At 47.0% G+C, this 17063-nt stretch overlaps 1 protein-coding gene across 1 annotated transcript in view; it reads right to left on the reverse strand.

The window, feature by feature from the left end:
- The window catches only part of LIN7C (lin-7 cell polarity scaffold C), a 58380-nt gene extending 45797 nt beyond the window's left edge, over window positions 1-12583 (reverse strand). Inside the window, exon 1 of the mRNA XM_088470472.1 lies at window positions 12423-12583. Within this exon, the coding sequence (XP_088326598.1) occupies window positions 12423-12459 (37 nt within the window). The 5' untranslated portion in view covers window positions 12460-12583. The remainder of the gene's footprint in view (window positions 1-12422) is intronic.
- Window positions 12584-17063: the final 4480 nt, after the last annotated feature.

A 17063-nucleotide genomic window follows, 5' to 3' on the forward strand; every position in this document is an offset into this window, starting at 1 on the left:
AGGGCCAAACAGGACTTGTCCCGTAAAAGGCAAAGCATTCCAAATGGAATCTGCGTCCGCTTTCCAAGAGCGCAACCACAGGGAGCGGCAAGCCGCTACTGCTGCGGAGGAGATTCTGGAAAGGAGTAGGCTATATGTAAGACCGTCTCATTATGAACGTGGCAAAGTCTCTGAGAATTTGCCACTATCCACCTGCTCTGCTGGAGAGTCAGTGTGCAGAGATCCAGTTACCTACTCAGCGTTCCATGGCTCTGGCCCCCCAGCACACGGCAATAGCCGGCCTGGAAGCCCCTCCAGCAAGGGAATATTGGATTTTAGATATATTAGCACCTTGCAATCTGGAACCTCCTTCAAGAGGTCCTGGAGGGCATGGGCAACGTAGCACTCCTCACTAGGCGTGTAACATGAGAATCTACCCGTAAAGGTAACTCCCATTCGGAAATGTAATTATCCGCAAAAGGGGTATGCAAAAGGTCAACCGTTTTTGAGGCTGGAACCGCTTACCCGGATTTTCCACGCCTCCTCTAAATGATCCACCTGACCAGATAGAGGAATTACAGTGGCAACACCCTTATCCTTAAAGAAGGCATATTTGGATTTAGCCACGGGGGATATGTAATAACCAAAGCCGCACGGACTGCCCGTAGAAGGACAGGTATATAGACTTTAGACCCAGACTACGCCTCCTTTGCACTAAGGGGCTCGTGTCTGAAAAAGTCAATAATGTCACCGTCATCAGACGTCATGTCTGTACCCGTCTGAGACCCGAAAGGCCGTTTAGAAGGCCGAAATGGTAACTCCCCCTGTAAAACGTCTATCAGGTGCTATACCATTTGGACAATAAATTCACCCACACAGGCTCCTGCGAGACCTGGGGGGGCGAAAAACAGGACACACTGGGGTACCATCAACTGTCCAGGGACACCTGCATGTGATGAGACCACCACAGGCTGCGATAACCCCTTGGGGAAACGCAGGGGGCGTTGCCCACAAAGGCTGTAAGCATCTTAGCCAGCCGAGGGCGGTCCCCTTTTTTGTGCAGGCACAGTGACAGAAATGGGGCATGATATATAATACAACATGCCCTCCGTAAACGCTCAGTGTCTACATATCCCTCCGCTAACTGCACATGATATCAGTACATTATAGCTGGAAGAGGATATCCTCATTCACTTTCCGACATGAGGAGTGTGAACGGAGCGTATGTGACCTCCCACACAGAAAAACCACGTTTACTGTGAGGTAATAAACACCCTGCGACACCGCACTGCAAGGGCTGTAGCAGAAGAACAGGGATAGGAAAAGGCTGACAGTCAGAAATGAAAGTACAGGCAAACAGCGCTAGCATTTAAGTCACATACAATGCACAGATAACATCCTGCATTACAGGCACTGCGATCAACTACACAGACCAGAGCCTGGTAGGAAACAGTGCTGCATACACTGACCTTAATTGAAGGAGAGGTATGCGGGGGACCCGGACCGCAATGGCATCTGTATCAGCTTCCAGCAGCGTTTGCCATCCCCAGCACATGTAGTGAGAAAATGGCCACGAGGAGCAGAGAGAAGGCAGGGCCCGGGGGAGGAGCGCTGACACAACCCGCTCAGACCGCTGTGGAATGGCACTGTGCAGCGGGGGAGACGCCGGGTGTGAGACAGGGAAGGCGTTCTCCCCAGGCGTGCTATTAACCCCTGGGACGCCACGCTGTACCGCACATGCTGCAGCCCGCTGTCCCTGGTGGTCTAGTGGAAGGCGCAGGATCAGTACCTGGCCCCACGCGCAGCCGGTCCCCATGGAGCCCCCTGCCTGGGGACCAAACAGGACTGTGTTACCGGCGGGTGCCCACCGCGGGACCCCGCCGCTTACCTTGCTCCCCGTGCATCCGGCCACAGTCCAGGTAGCCGGGGATCACCGCTAGCCAGCTACCTACCAGCATCCCCGGATCGGTACCAGCGGGGTGTAGGAGTGACAGCATGGACGTCAATACTGACTGTCCTATGCTGGAGCACTCTAGTTGTGCAGCCACAGCTGCGAAGAAATATTCAGGGGCCTTAAAAAGACCCTCCTCTGTACGGTGCGACTGGTCCGGCCAGGCACCTACGAAAACTGAGTGGCCTGAGGCTCGGGGTATAGGAGAGGGACCCCAGTGCATCCTGGGAGGCTGAAAATTTAACTCTGTGGTGCCTGGATGTCTGCCGCCATCGCCTATACCCCAAGGTATCCTGTGGATACCCGATGGACCCTGAAGTAGAAATTGTCTCAGCTCTGAAAATGGCTACATTTAATGGGTGGATGAAACGGTGTTCAGATGGGATAATGTAACTAACGCACCTGCTACTATCTGTGCACAAGATCTTGCTTCCTATTTTAAGGACAAGATTGATAAGATCCAAAATGAAGTGGTATGCTCTTCCTCAGCTAGTGACCTGCTCAATTACCTACCGGAACCCTCTGGCATATTCTCTTCATTTGACCCAACAAACGAAGATGAAGCATCTACACTCTTCTCATCCTCCTACTCTATTACCTCTCCTCTAGATCCCATACCCTCACAAATATGTGAAGCTCTGTCTCCTGTACTCATCCCAACCCTAAATAAAATCTGTAATCTCTCTCTCTACTGGCATCTTTCCATCACGGTTCAAGGATGCCGGGATTACTTCCATTCTGAAAAAACTAAATTATGACCCTAACACTCTCTCAAATTACCGCCCTATCTCCCAGCTTCCATGCCCCTCCAAGATACTTGTGAAACTTGTCTACACCCGCCTCACTACTTTCTTAACTCACACAACTTATTGGACCCACTTCAGTCCGGCTTTCGTACCAAACACTCCACAGAGACAGCACTGACTATGGTAGTAAATGATCTGGTCACTGCCAAGGTTAAAGGCCATTACTCACTACTAATTCTTCTAGATCTCTCTGCTGCTTTTGACACTTCTCATACAAACACTACAATCCCTAGGTTTTAAGAACAAAGCTCTTTCTTGGTTCTCTTCCTACCTATCTGATCGCTCTTTTACTGTTCGTTTTTCTGATTCTGCCTCCTCTTTGCTACCTCTATCAGTTGGAGTACCGCAAGGCTCTGTCTTAGGTCCTTTGCTATTCTCAATCTATACCACCTCTCTTGGCAAACTAATCCGCTCTTTTGGATTTCAGTCCCATCTGTAGGTGGATCATACTCAAATCTACCTATCCTCCCCAGATTTATCTCCATCTGTATTGGTCCGTGTCACTGAATGTCTTTCTGCCATTTCGTCTTGGATGTCATCTCAACACCCGAAACGTAATATTTCTAAAACAGAATTAATTATATTTCCACGGGCCAATAAAAGTTACCAACCTGATCTCTCACTGTTGATAACTCAACAATCCATCCTGCCCCACAAGCTCGCTGCCTAGGTGTCATACTTGACTCTGAACTGTCCTTTGTTTTCCACATTCAATCTGTCTCAAAATTATGTTACATACATCTAAAAAACATATCCAAAATTCGACCACATCTCACACAAGACACTGCAAAAACTCTAACCCATGCACTCATTATTTCCCGCATTGACTATTGCAATAGTCTCATTACTGGTCTTCCCAAGAACAGGCTAACGCCATTACAATCCATTATGAATGCAGCTGCGAGGCTCATCTTCCTTGCCAAACGTTCATTGTCTGCCGCCCCGCTCTGTCAGTCCCTCCATTGGTTGCCGGTTTTCTATCGTATTCAATATAAAATAGTTTTACTTACACATAAGGCTATTAACCAAACCACACCAACATACATCTTTTCACTCATCTAAAAATATCTACCAGCCTGACCTCTTCGCTCAGCACTAGATCTGCGTCTCTCTTGCCCACGCATTGCTAGCTCCCATTCACGGTTACAGGACTTTCTTCGAGCTGCACCTACTCTATGGAATGTCTTGTTACGCACATTAAGACTCTCCTCTAGTCTCCAATCCTTCAAGTGTTCCCTGAAAACTCACCTCTTCAGGCAAGCTTATCAGATTCCAGAACCGCCCACATAACCTTCATAACTTCCATGCCTAATTACATCCCCTTTCACAGTCTACACATAACCATACCATACCACAAATACAGAAACTGAGAAGCAATACAGTAATACAGAGAGGATAGGCGAAGGCGGCTCAGTGGGCCAGATTCAGCATGGATTGCAACTGCAAGCACTTATGAATAACGACTGATTGTATGCACCGCACTGCGCGTAGATCGCACTGCGATTATGCACGCATACAGGAATCCATCACAGAATGAGTGACAGGCTGTGAGCGTTTTGGGGGCAGTGACGGGGGGAGTGGTTGTAGAAGCGCAGGCACACCTGTATGTTGGAGCGCCATTGCATGGGTCAGACCTGCTGTAATTGTGCGTGATGGGCCGATGTTACCGATATATACGCAGGATTGCGAGGTATTACGGATGTGAGAAAGCAGCAGTGAGCGTCTCTGTGCTGGCTGGGCGGTGTCAGGCATTAGCATATTTTCTCAGCTTCATTGCATGTGATTACGCAGCTGCGAGCCGTGCTGAATCAGGCCCAATATCTGTAAATGACAGTGGAGGTATTGTGTAGTTTTCAGCTGGGCCTGAGAGGAATAGAGGAAGCACAGGGAAAAACAGCTGCACATATCAGCCTCAAAGGGTCTCACTAGGGGGAACGGTTTTCCTTGGTGGTAGTGCACCTTTAAGGTGCTTTTTGTATTGGTCACCAGGGCTGTGGAGTCGATACACCAAACCTTCGACTCCAACTCCTTCATAAATGGCTATTATATATTAACAATTGAATGTAGTATATTATAAGGCATTTTCATCACCACCACAAAAATTATCAGACTACTTAGCTCGACTGAACATAAAATATATTTTAACATTTTTGAACAAGAAAACTTTTGCTAAATTCCAATGACAGTAAATACACAAACTGTGCATTTAGTAAGTAAAAGAAAAAGCATATTAACAGAAATATAGGACATACCTTAACACTAAAGAAACTATATTGTTAATTTTTTTTTTCCTATTATGAACAAAACTTTATTGTTTTCAGAACAGATAAGAAAACGTTGCTGTGCCGTTTTTTTTTTTGGTACTGTCAACAACATTTTATTGGCTTTATCCTCATGCTGTTTAGCATTTCTTTTTTCCAATATAATGATCAGGCTCATTTCAGAGACACATTAGACTGATCTGGGGGAGTGCCTGGAAAATGGGGTATGATAAGTCATATATGCGCCTGTACATGCCTGTGCGATCACTTATATTTATATAATAGAACTTTTTATTTTGAAGCTGGAATCTGAATATATTTCTACCGACTCCACCTAAAATGGTCTCTGACTCCAACTCTACAGCCCTAGTGGCCATAGAATAGTCTCTGCAATGAATACTTATCAGGCAGGGCTGAGATTCATTTGAATTCTCTCTCTTTCATGGACATTTTTTCATAAATTTTAATGACTACTGTGACAAAAACACTGGAAAGGTTGTCAAGGGGAGATATACATGCCCCAGGCTTTCAGCATCTGTCTGGTAGACAGAAGATGATTAGCAGCCTTAATTACCAGACCACCTGTGAGGGGTTGATAAAATACATGTCAGTCTCTGTAGTAAGTCTCTCACTGCCTGGGGAACAGATCAGAGGCCAGTTGAGAGAGTCTGTGATTACTGAAAGTACGTACTGTGCTAAAGACTTCTGTTTTATGAGAGGGTCGTACGGTCCCTCCACTCTGAGTAAGCGAATCATTGTATTTAGTCAGAGCTGGAAAGGCCAAAATGTACTTTTAAGTGTTATTTTTGTGCTGCTAATAAAACTAGCTGCAGTGACTTCTACCAAGGCCCTGGACTGGTGTACTAATTGGCAACTGCATAACAAGTGCAAACGCTTACCCTAGGAGACGGCACCCTTACCCTGATCCTGCCACACTATATAAAGCCACACCCACATTAGACAAATGCCTAATTTTCCAATGCAGCCAGCTGGTAGAAGAGATTGGGCCACATCCTGTGTTTAAAAAGCTGATCATCAACGGCTTTGACCGATGGATTGAAAAAAGCAATAGAAGTAAATCCTAAGAAAGCCTGATTTAGCATTTATCTCTATTGCCATTGTAAATCTATTGGTCAAAGCTTTGAAAACGCACTGCCAAGTAAATCTAACCCCAAAAGTTCCCAGCCCTCCCGTGGTATTGCAAGCAAGGCCCTAGCACATGAAGGCAACAGTGCTAATTACTGTGCCAACCCATCTTAGGGTGATGTTATACAGTCTGTGTTCAGCGCGCGTTACTTCTACTGGCAGGTTTAGGTAACAAGTACAAGAGAAGTAATATACTCCTATGAGATTTTTTTTGTTTTAAGTTTAATTTTTTTTTTTTTCTTGAGCGAATTTCTACCCGATTAAATACTACCTGCAACTTTTTATCATCTATCAAACAGGGAAATAACAAACCCAAACATTTTACATATTTAAAACACAAAATAATAGAAAAAAGAAAAAAAAAAAAAAGGACAACCACTCCTTGACATTGAAAATGTAGCAAGTCGTAGTGTTCATTCTAGCACCCTGCATCTGTCACAACTTGTGCAGTTCCTCTTTTCTGCCTGGGGTGTCACTCTCTGCTCTGGAGCTTCTAGCACACACTGGTCTATATCTCAGCAGTTTGTTGCATCAGCTGAGTGTGCTAGAAGCACCAGAGCAGAGAGCTACACCCCAGTCAGGAAAGAGGAACTGCATGGGTTGTGACAGTTGCAGGGTGCTAGAATGAAGAGTACATGTGCATGATACAATTGCACATAGACAAGAATTCTGGTCAAAAAGCAACAGTTACAAAGCTGGCAACAGTGAGTATTGCCCTTTTCAACACCTTTCAGCCGGACACCAAACTAGCTTTTGGGTAATTTATGTTTTCTCAGTAAAAATATTCAATAATGTTAGCTCCATGTACACAGGCCAAAACTACAAGGCTCCCACATAGTATCTGTTCACTTCACAGCCATCTGTTGCACACAGAAAATACTCTGCAAAGCTCCAGATTACCATTTTTTTTTTTTGTATGTAGAAATTAACTCTACAATGAACGACGCAGTTAGTGATTTAGGATCCCTTGTAAAGTCTCTCTCAGCTCTTTATAAATGACATTTTATAAAATTACAGTTTCATAATAATGAGGCTCTCCACATAAGATATAAAGTCGCGACTGGACAGCTGCATTGCGCCCCAGCACTTAGCCCGGGAGCTGCAGCTTAACGAGGCTAGACCCAGGTATTATTGCAGGTAAAAGAGGCCATAGCTCGGGAGCTAAGTTTCCGCAAATTAATTGAATCGACCCCATAGCTTGAAACAAAGCAACATGAACAAAACAATATGCCTATTAACAGGATCATTTTACAGGACATTGCAGCTTTAAAAAGGAAACAATCTGTTGTACATATGTTTTCCTTACGACTACATTACATTCGCAATAACCCTATCTCTTAAATGTTTCCCATATGACTTATGTAATGGACAAAAGAATATATAAAAGCGTGTACAGAAATTCAGTACATCTTCTGACACTGCCTGCTGCAAACCTAAGGTCAATTTGAAATCACTCAATCACTCCTATTGCTCTGGTTGGACCGAGAAGTGAGATCTATTACAGAACACACTAGGGGACTAATTTATCAAAAAGCCCCAAAAAGCATTATTTTCTAATGTTGCTCATCGTGGAAATATTTTTCAGCAGCAAGGTGTCTTTCTGCCTTATCAGTCTGAATACCTTCTGAGTATGCATGAACTGGCATTGCCAGGACACGAGTGTACTACACGAGAAGCCATCTTTTTCGATTCAGGCATCTTCTCCCATTGGTTAATAGGCCCCTAGGCCCCGTCCGTGTAGTCGGAAGAAGACCACGCACACAACCTAACAGAGATCATCCTAAAACATGCCAGAAAAAGGATTCTATCCATGCAGGGGCGGATTGGGATCGAAAACCAGCCCGGGAAATTTTTGAAAGCAGCCCTGATGGCGGCGGACTCTGTAGAGAGGGCTGGGTCTGCAGAAGGAATGGGGTACTCCCTCCTTTTAGAATCTGGCTCTATATTGGACGCAGTCGCGACAACTACTAACCCCTTGCATGGTGCACAGCCATGCGTTCGAATGTGCAAGGACTGAGGTACCCACTTTTGAATGTAGACATTACCATCAGACGTACCAACGGCTAGATAATCCATCTAAGTATGGCCTATGGCCTCTAATGTGAGTGATTCAGCAACTCTGCATGTACATACATACACACATATATATATATATATATATATATACATATACACACATACATACACAGTATATATACATATACAGATGATTTACAATGACACTTGCGCACTAGGGGCCTAATTCAGACCCGCTCGCGAGTGCTGAGCGCTCGCAAGCGGGTCGATGTTGGCCCAGTGCCCATGTGTACGAGGGAGCCGGCTCAGTCGTGTGCGAGACCTGGATAGCGAAGGCCAAGCGACAGCAAGGGAGCGTGCTGTCGATGGTGAGTGACAGCACGCCCCCTTTGGTGGGCGTGCCGGGGGCGTTGCTGCCCAGACGGAGGCGTTCCCATGGGAACGCATACTGTCTGGGGCCAGCCCCACTGACATCACAAGTGATGTCAGTGGGAGTGCTTTTGGCTCTGATAGAGCCGAAAGCACTCCAGGGCTTGCGGCAACGAGACCCTACCACAAGGGTCTCGTCGTAAGCCTGATGGTCGCGATGGTCTTGACCATCGCGACCATTTTTGGCCGCTCGCTATAGCTGTGGGTGGCCACCCACAGCTATGCGAGCGGCCAGGAGGCCGCTCTAAAATTAGGAAGGACGGCTCTGATTCAAAGCGAGCGCTCTGTCAGAGTGTCCGGCTCTGAATCAGGGCCTAAGATCATACGTGGGTGAGCTTCAAATTGCAGAGGTTTCTCCCCCGCTGTATAAGAGCATACAAGAAAAAGATACCTAAGGTGATCGTTGATTGAGCTCAACCTTTATGTAATGATTATTCTATGTGGTTGGATGAATGAACCTGAAATTATGCCAAGTTATATTCAAAGTCTTTTTACTCAATATGGTAGATGTCAATGTTTAACAAACATATAGTCAAAACAAATGTTGTAGATAAACTCAAAAGATATAATTAAAATCAAAGGGATAACAATATCTGTATTATCAGTTGAATGTGAGCTGATGTACAATCAACTCTGATGTATATGAATCGCGAATAAATTATATACTGATTGTCTTTATCAGTGCATAAAAAAAGTCTCTTCTAGAATCCTTATGGCAGGATATAGTCAGCTATTATATTTCAATTGCTACTTTCCTGTGATGGACATAAACAAGTGGTATGCTTGAGACCCCTTCGTAAAGTTTGTATGACCGAATTACGGCATCCCGCAGTGTCCAGTATGAAGGTGTGTTGGCACGATGTCCTGATGTGGAAGAACGTCCCTCGATCTTCTTTACAGGGTGAGTGGTGCAAGGAGAGTAGTGGCTGAGTGCATATAGGGACCCCTGTGACTGGCCTCTCCATCTGTGCAGAACCGTCGGTGTGCAGCTCAGCGCCAGCGATCCCCCGGGTGCCGGTGACACAGACTGTGTTGCCGTTGTCTATGGAGGGGATAGTGCGCTGTCGGCTATGCGAAACCTCTACAGCAAATCCCCTGCACTAGTGTGGGACTCACCTGATGCTTCTCTTGCCCTCTGTCTCCTTCTTCCACTCCTCTGTAGATGGGAGCTCCGTGGCCACGGTGTCTTCCTGGATCCTTCTTGCATTGAGTGTCACGTCACGTTACTTCATGGTCAAGTGCGGCTGACGGCTTGACTGCTGGATTTGTTTAGTGCATGCAGCACTTCTATGCGATACTCGGGATCTGAGTTTTGGATGATAAGTAAATTCAATCCTGATACGAACCTTCCTCTGGGAGATCTTGAGAGTAGTGTGTATCTCCATCTTGAGTGGGTATATAAACCCTTGTTTAGAACACACCCCCTACCTGATTGGTTGGGTGATAGGCTCTCTTATTGGTACAAGAATCCGGTGTTTAATCTACCTTTGGTTTGAGGTTTGATGTTTGATGGTGCAGTGTTTTACATATGATGTAGTTCCACACTCAATGTTCATTAAAGACAAGCGTCTTTTCATCAGGATATACATCCTTTGTATATCCTTATGAAAAGACGCTTGTTGTCTTGAAATGTTGCTGTTCATAGAATAAAACCACTTTATACTTTTGGAAGACCGCTGAGTGCCACCTGACCCCTGTATTAGAGAGGGTCATTGTTTGCATAACTACCATGGATGGCACAAAATATTATATATTTCAGGCAGGCACCTGTTGGGGATATGTAATACAGTTTACTTACTGGCAGAATTTGTAGGCTGCTGGCCCCTGTGCTGCTGATGTGCCTCTGGGTAAAGTATGTCTGCTGCTTGATGCAGGCAGCGTAAAGTGCTGTTCGTGCACATAGATAGATGATCCTGGAGGAGCCAAGGCGGGCCGCAGACAGCCTGAAGGAGGAGCCGTCAGCATTGAATGACGGGCTCCGCAAAGGCTTATGGGGGAGCTCCCCTGTCGGCCATTTTTGTTTAGGTTCGGAAACACTGCCAGATTGCGGCAGAAAGCTGTGCCAGTTGAGGGGTGGTTGAGGGAAGGGTGGCTGCTGACAATGTGCAGAAGCTGCAACGCTGCCGGACTGGAGCTGAGCTCCGATCGCGGCAGCTGGGCCAGCAGTGGGGTGGGTGAGGGAAGGGCGGCCGCCGGCCCCTAAAAGGCATAAAAAGGGGCCGCCCAGCAGGAAACAGCCCGGCGTCCCAATCCGCCCCTGTATCCATGTCAATAGACTAGTTATGCGCATCAGTGTCATTTTGGGGATACAAAAAGGGAGTGGCCAGTATTAATTATTACTTTATTAAAAATAAAAAAAAAACATATTTTGTTATAGGAATGGACAATGGCATCTGGTGGATAGCAACCATTGATTTTCCTAATCCGATGGAAATGCTTTTCCCAATGAATAGCAAGTTTTTGATGGCTGCCTGCATGTATTTAGCTGCAGACACCCAGAAGTGGCACAGCTCATGTGCGTATTCAGGGATCTCTGGCTGCGTCTGTGCATCACATAATTTGATGCTAGTCTTCCAATGTCTTTCTAGGGTCCCACAATGGCGGCACTGCACAAATCACCGGACAAAATGGCGCAGGTGCCGAGACTTTCCCCACAAGTTTGCGCAGTAGAAAAATCACTGGGATAAATGTGCGGACACCATTTTCCCGAAGACCGGCGCATGCACAGAAGACTCTGCTAAAGTACCAGAGTCTACTCAACTGTGCTGCCCCCTAGAGAGGAGGGCACACACAGAAACTGCACCCAAGCCCCTGATGTAAATGTGTGTTTTATCTATAACACAGGTTCTCAAACTCGGTCCTCAGGACCCCACACAGTGCATGTTTTCCAGGTCTCCTCACAATCACCAGTGAAATAATTAGCTTCACCTGTAGATCTTTCAAGATGTGTCAGTGAGTAATGAATACACCTGTGCACCTGCTGGGTGACCTGGAAAATGTGACCTGTGTGGGGTCCTGAGGACCGAGTTTGAGAACCACTGATCTATAACATATAAAAAGTAGAAAACATTTATTAAATTGAGTTATGACACCTTGGAGTCAATCCTATTAGCCGCGCTGATCGCACTTTACGGCAGCCCGGAGTCACTAGAAATTTCTCGCAGCCCCATAGGGCTCCCAGCAAAATTCTGCGAATTCTGGCTCGGAGCAGGCCCCGAAGGGTGCAAGGTGCCGGACCATTGCCGGCGCTTTAACGCCATCCCAACGGCAACTTGCACCCATCGCCTGGAATAGGATTGACTCCAAGGAATTAAATAGGTAACTTGTATAGGGGGGAAAAAAATAAAAAAAGGACAATCGTAAACAAAATACAAAAGAGAGAAGACAGTCACAAGGTCCATAAAGTAAAGACACAAAACATAAAACAAAGTATGGAGAAATTAGAAAGCATTAAGGTATGTATGCTCAGCTGTGACAGGAACATCACAGTGCTATTTTACAGTATGCACCTCCTACAGTCACTACAAGGGCAGCTACAGGAGCCCCCTCCCCACATAAGAGAGGCTTAATATAATCTAAGGGTCTACACTCACTCTGACTCGAATAAGGAAGGCTCATTTACAGCGAGTCTAGCCTCAAACTAGAGGACACGGGAGGCTCAGTGACAGCAGCGAAGCGCGTACACCTGCACTACAGCAACCGGACTACTGGCACTCATTCCCCTAACTGTCATGGCGGACAAGGAGTCACAGCAAGGAACAGTCCCCGGCCCGTACACGAATCCCGCTCCTCTCCTCTCCCTGCACGGGCATCAGGCACCTCCACACGTCTCACCTCTGTCCAGCCGCACAGGTTCCCCGGACACCGCCATCTTGTCCCCGGCAGCAGGAGCAGCGCAGCAGCACTGGCGGAAGTGACGTGCGGTGACTAGGAGAGGTGGGTGGTGGTGCTGGTGGCGGCCGCCTCACATGGTGCCTAATGGCAGTGCTTAATCCTCTGCCAGCGCTGTAGCAGCACAGCTCTGTCTTGTGTTATGTTATCCCTGCGTTCCCTTCTGCCTCTGTATGTTCCTTTACTTACTATGGGAGCCACTTTCTGTTAGTGGGTTAAAGTGGGACCCTAGTATTGACAATAGGGGGGGGGGGTCCCTATGGGTAGAGGCTATTAAAAATAATAAAGTAGCTACACTCTTCCTTTGAAACAAATAAAATATTATATATATATATTTATGCAGGCATCACATTAGAAGTTCTCCCAACCCTCATGATTATAGCATGACAGTCCTGCATTTCGGGCGCTGACCTGCCATGGCGCAGAGGGAAGGGGGTAGGATGGGAGGTCTCTTTCAGATGCGCTCAGCATCCAGACTATGCAGAGTGAAGCTGGGGATAGCCCAGCAGCTTGAAAAGCGCTTAGCACATCCTCAGCGTGACTCAAAATGGGGTCTTAATGCACAGCCATGCCCCCATTCCGCATGCCAACCTTCCATACACATGCCTTCAGCACTCACACAAAGATAGTCTTCATTCTAGCACCCTGCACGGTGTGACTCCACCTACCATATTGCACTGGCCTTTCTTACTACCATTGTGACTATAACAATTTGCTAACTCTCTGACCTTTCCTTCTGCTGAAACCAGGGTTCTTCACACCCGGAGAAATGTGCCATGGTTCTCTGCTGATTTGCACCTGCCTACAAGATCCAAATCTCCACACCTTTACCTACCACACTGCTGCCATCGCAGACCTAGGGACGGGAGGTCGGCATTTGGGGGTGGTGACGGTGGAGTGGTCGGAGAAACTTAGGCCTTGCCTAAGTTTCATGGTCGTGCATATATTTGCCACTGCGACGGCATACGCCGCTTGTGTACTCACTGCGTGTGATGAGGTTAGCAATTTCTGAGTAAGGTCAGACCTGCTGTAATTGTGCGTGAGGGGCCGATGTTACTTGAGGTTCCCGATGTATACGCAGGACTGCAAGGTATTACGGATGTGTGACGGCTTTGCGATTACATTCATTAGCATATTTCCGCAGCAGACCTGAGTGGGTAATCGCAGCCGCGATCCGTAGTGAATCAGAATATTTATTGATTTTTTTTTACTCAGCAGCAAATTACAGTTGTTTTTTTGAGATTATAGAGATCACTCTGTGGGGGTCATTCAGACCCGGTCGTTAGCGCCGATGCGCTTGGACCGGGTCGATGGCCCCCCACAGAGCACGCGCACGACGGCGCCGTTGTGCGCATGCGTGAGACCCGCTACGACCGACAGTGCCGGTCGTTGCAGGTCTCGATCCAAAGGGGGCGAGCTGTCGATGTTGATTGACAGCTCGCCCCGTTTGGAAGGCGGGCCAGGGGGGTGGCAGCCCAAACGGAGGCGTTCCCATGGGAACGCCTACCGTTTGGGGGAGGCCCCACTGACATCACTAGTGATGTCAGCCCCACTGACATCACTAGTGATGTCAGTGGAGAGCTTCCGGCTCTGACAGAGCCAGAAGCTCTCCGGGGCTTACGACAAGTGAGACCCTAACCTACGGTCTCGTCATAAGCCCCGATGGTCGTGATGGTCTCTGACCATCGCGACCATCACCCGAGCGGTTGTTAGAGCTGTGGGTGTTAACCCACAGCCTAACGACTGCAACAGAGGCGGGCGGTCAGGATGCAAGTGGCCGCCCAGTTTCTGAGCGACCGCTTGCATCCTCCGACCGCCTCTGAATGAGGCCCTATAAGCTGACATTTGTTGGCACTTACATTACTAACAGTTCTTACTCATTGTCATTTATACTGTTATTATTAGTAAATAGGATGTTTTCACCTTTTTTATATTGAGGCTTATAAAATAAATATTTTCTGTGACTCGTAAACTGACTCAGATTAAGCGCTCTGCCTTATTATGTCTGTACATATCTTGTATGATATAGCAGGATCCACCGCTGAGCTGTTGAAAGGGGGACATAAAACTGTTGGGGAGATGTATCAAGCCTTGGAGAGAGATAAAATGGTTCAGTTGTCCAAAGCCACCAATCAGCTTTAACTGTCATTTCAAATATTGTGCTAGATAAATGACAGAAGCTAATTGGTTGCTTTGGACGACTTCTCCACTTTATCTCTCTTCAAGGGGATTATTTGCGAAGTTTACAACCCAACGCTTCTGTTTATGCCCGATAATTAAAAGGGCACTGATCTATTAAATATCGGGTATAAGCACAAACAGAAGTGTAGGTAAAACCTGACACTTATTAAATAAACCCCCAAGGCTGCTAAATATAGAATATAAATGTGTCTAGCTGTTATATAGCTGATCAGGAGCACCAGCAGCACAGTAGAGTAACAATCATATCAGTAGTAATTTGTGAACTCTGTGAAAGTAGTATTCAGTAAAGAAGAGAGACTGTCAATGAATACATAAAACATTTTTTATTATTTGTTAAACTAAAAACAATTTATTATGCGGAATGACGCAGGGGCGTGAGCTGGAGAAAAGCAGAAGTGTACGCTGGACAGACACGCCGGCCCTAGCTAGTCTCGCAGCACCCAGAGTGGCCGCACCCTGCCTGGGACGCGTCGGTCCTAGCTAGTTTCGCAGCACCCAGAGTGGTCGCACCCTGCCTGGGACGCACAGGCCTTAGCTACTCTCGTAGCACCCAGTGTGGCTGCACCTTGCCTGGGACGTGCCGGCCCTAGCTAGTCTCGCAGCACCCAGAAGGGTCGCACCCTGCCTGGGACGCGAAGGACGCCAACTAAAGAAACTCAATGGTGTGAGCTAAAGAAACACAAAGGTGTGAGCTGGAGAGATGCAGGGGTGTGATATAGAGATATGCAGGGGTGTGAGCTGGGGAGACAGGAGAATGATGGTGATTATAATGGCAATAACAGCCACATACTTGGGCAACCTCTAGACTCACAAAGAGTCATCCTTCAGCACTCAGGAGAGGAAAAACCCCCTGTGGAGGAAACCTCTGGGGAACCATGGCTTCAGGATCGCCCTTCCCTCTGGGCATTAAGAGGTGTATTAATAGATAAAGGGAGAGGTTCAATTCTTTCCAATACTTACCAAAGATCAGCAGTTGGGGAAAGAGAAGAGAAGACATTGTTAGTATAAGAACAAGCAGAGTGACAGACTGTAAACGTTGATGTGGTTGTGAAGAGGAAAAATCTCTATGTAAATAGTCTGCGCGTGCATCATCTAAAGATGTCAGGAACAATGATCAACAGTGATAATTTTAGATAGATTGTTAAATAGCGAGTGCTAACAGGGTAATGTATGATAAATGGAGCCTTCAAAATTTGCATTGTCAAAGATACAATCACTTGTTACAGCTCTATTTCACAATTTTAGTCTATACTATTTTGTCCCATTTAATCATTTGGATACTTTGTACAATTATAATAAGGTCAGGCCTTTCACTATCTCCAGATCAATGGCTTAGGGGGAGTGAATAGAGAAAAATAGTCTCCCCGGGTCCAGGTGCTTCTCATGTAAGGCCCATCAGATGCCCCACATGCTCCCGATCTGTATGTCCTGCTGTATGCACCCCTATCCTGTATGTCCAATATTGTGCCCCCCCCCTGATTTGTGTATCCTGTATTGTGTTTCCCTGTTTAATTCCCCCACATCTATATGTGCTGGCCCCCATCTACATGTTTTATATTGTTCACTCTCCCCGACCGAGTCTCTGTTTTGTACTCTCATCACACCGCTACAAATACATTTATCTGCCCGTCTCTCACCCCATCACCCTGTCCCTCCTCACAGCCCATTGTATTACTAATGATCCCCCTGCCAGCCCTCCTCACTCTGCACAGACACTCTGACAGAGCGCTCACTCTGAATCAGGGCGGGCCTTCTTGTTTTTACAGCGGCCTCCTGGCCACTCGCAGAGCTGTGGGTGACCACCCACAGCTATAGCGAGCGGCCAGGAAGACTGTCGCGATGGTCAAGACCATCGCGACCATTGGGCTTGCGACGAGATCCTTGTGGTAGGGTCTCGTTGCCGCAAGCCCAAGAGAGATTTCGTCTCTCACAGAGCCGTGATGTCAGTGGGGCCGCCCCCAAACGGAGGCGTTCACATGGGAACGCCTCTGTTTGGGCAGCCACTCCCCCAGCCTGCCCACCAAAGGGGGCGTGCTATCACTCAACATTGACAGCACGCCCCCTTTGGTACGAGACCCGGAGCAATGGTTAGCCCATCGCTATCCGGGTCTCGCGCATTTGCACGACGGAGCCGGCTCCGTCATGCGCACTGGGCCACCATAGACCCGCTTGCGAGCGCATAGCGCTCGCGAGCGGGTCTGAATCAGGCCCTCTGTTATGGAGCATACACACGGTCAGATGAACGATTTGACCAATGATTTGAACGATTTTGCAAACGATTTGAATTACAAACGATTTTTGATTGCATTAAAATTACCGAAATCGTCCAAAACTGACTGCAAACACATCAGATGTCAGATATCGTTATCTGACCATTGGGAA

Source organism: Taudactylus pleione, unplaced genomic scaffold, assembly GCF_031769625.1.
Source record: "Taudactylus pleione unplaced genomic scaffold, aTauple2 ptg000100l, whole genome shotgun sequence".
NCBI classification, from domain to species: Eukaryota; Metazoa; Chordata; class Amphibia; order Anura; family Myobatrachidae; genus Taudactylus; species Taudactylus pleione.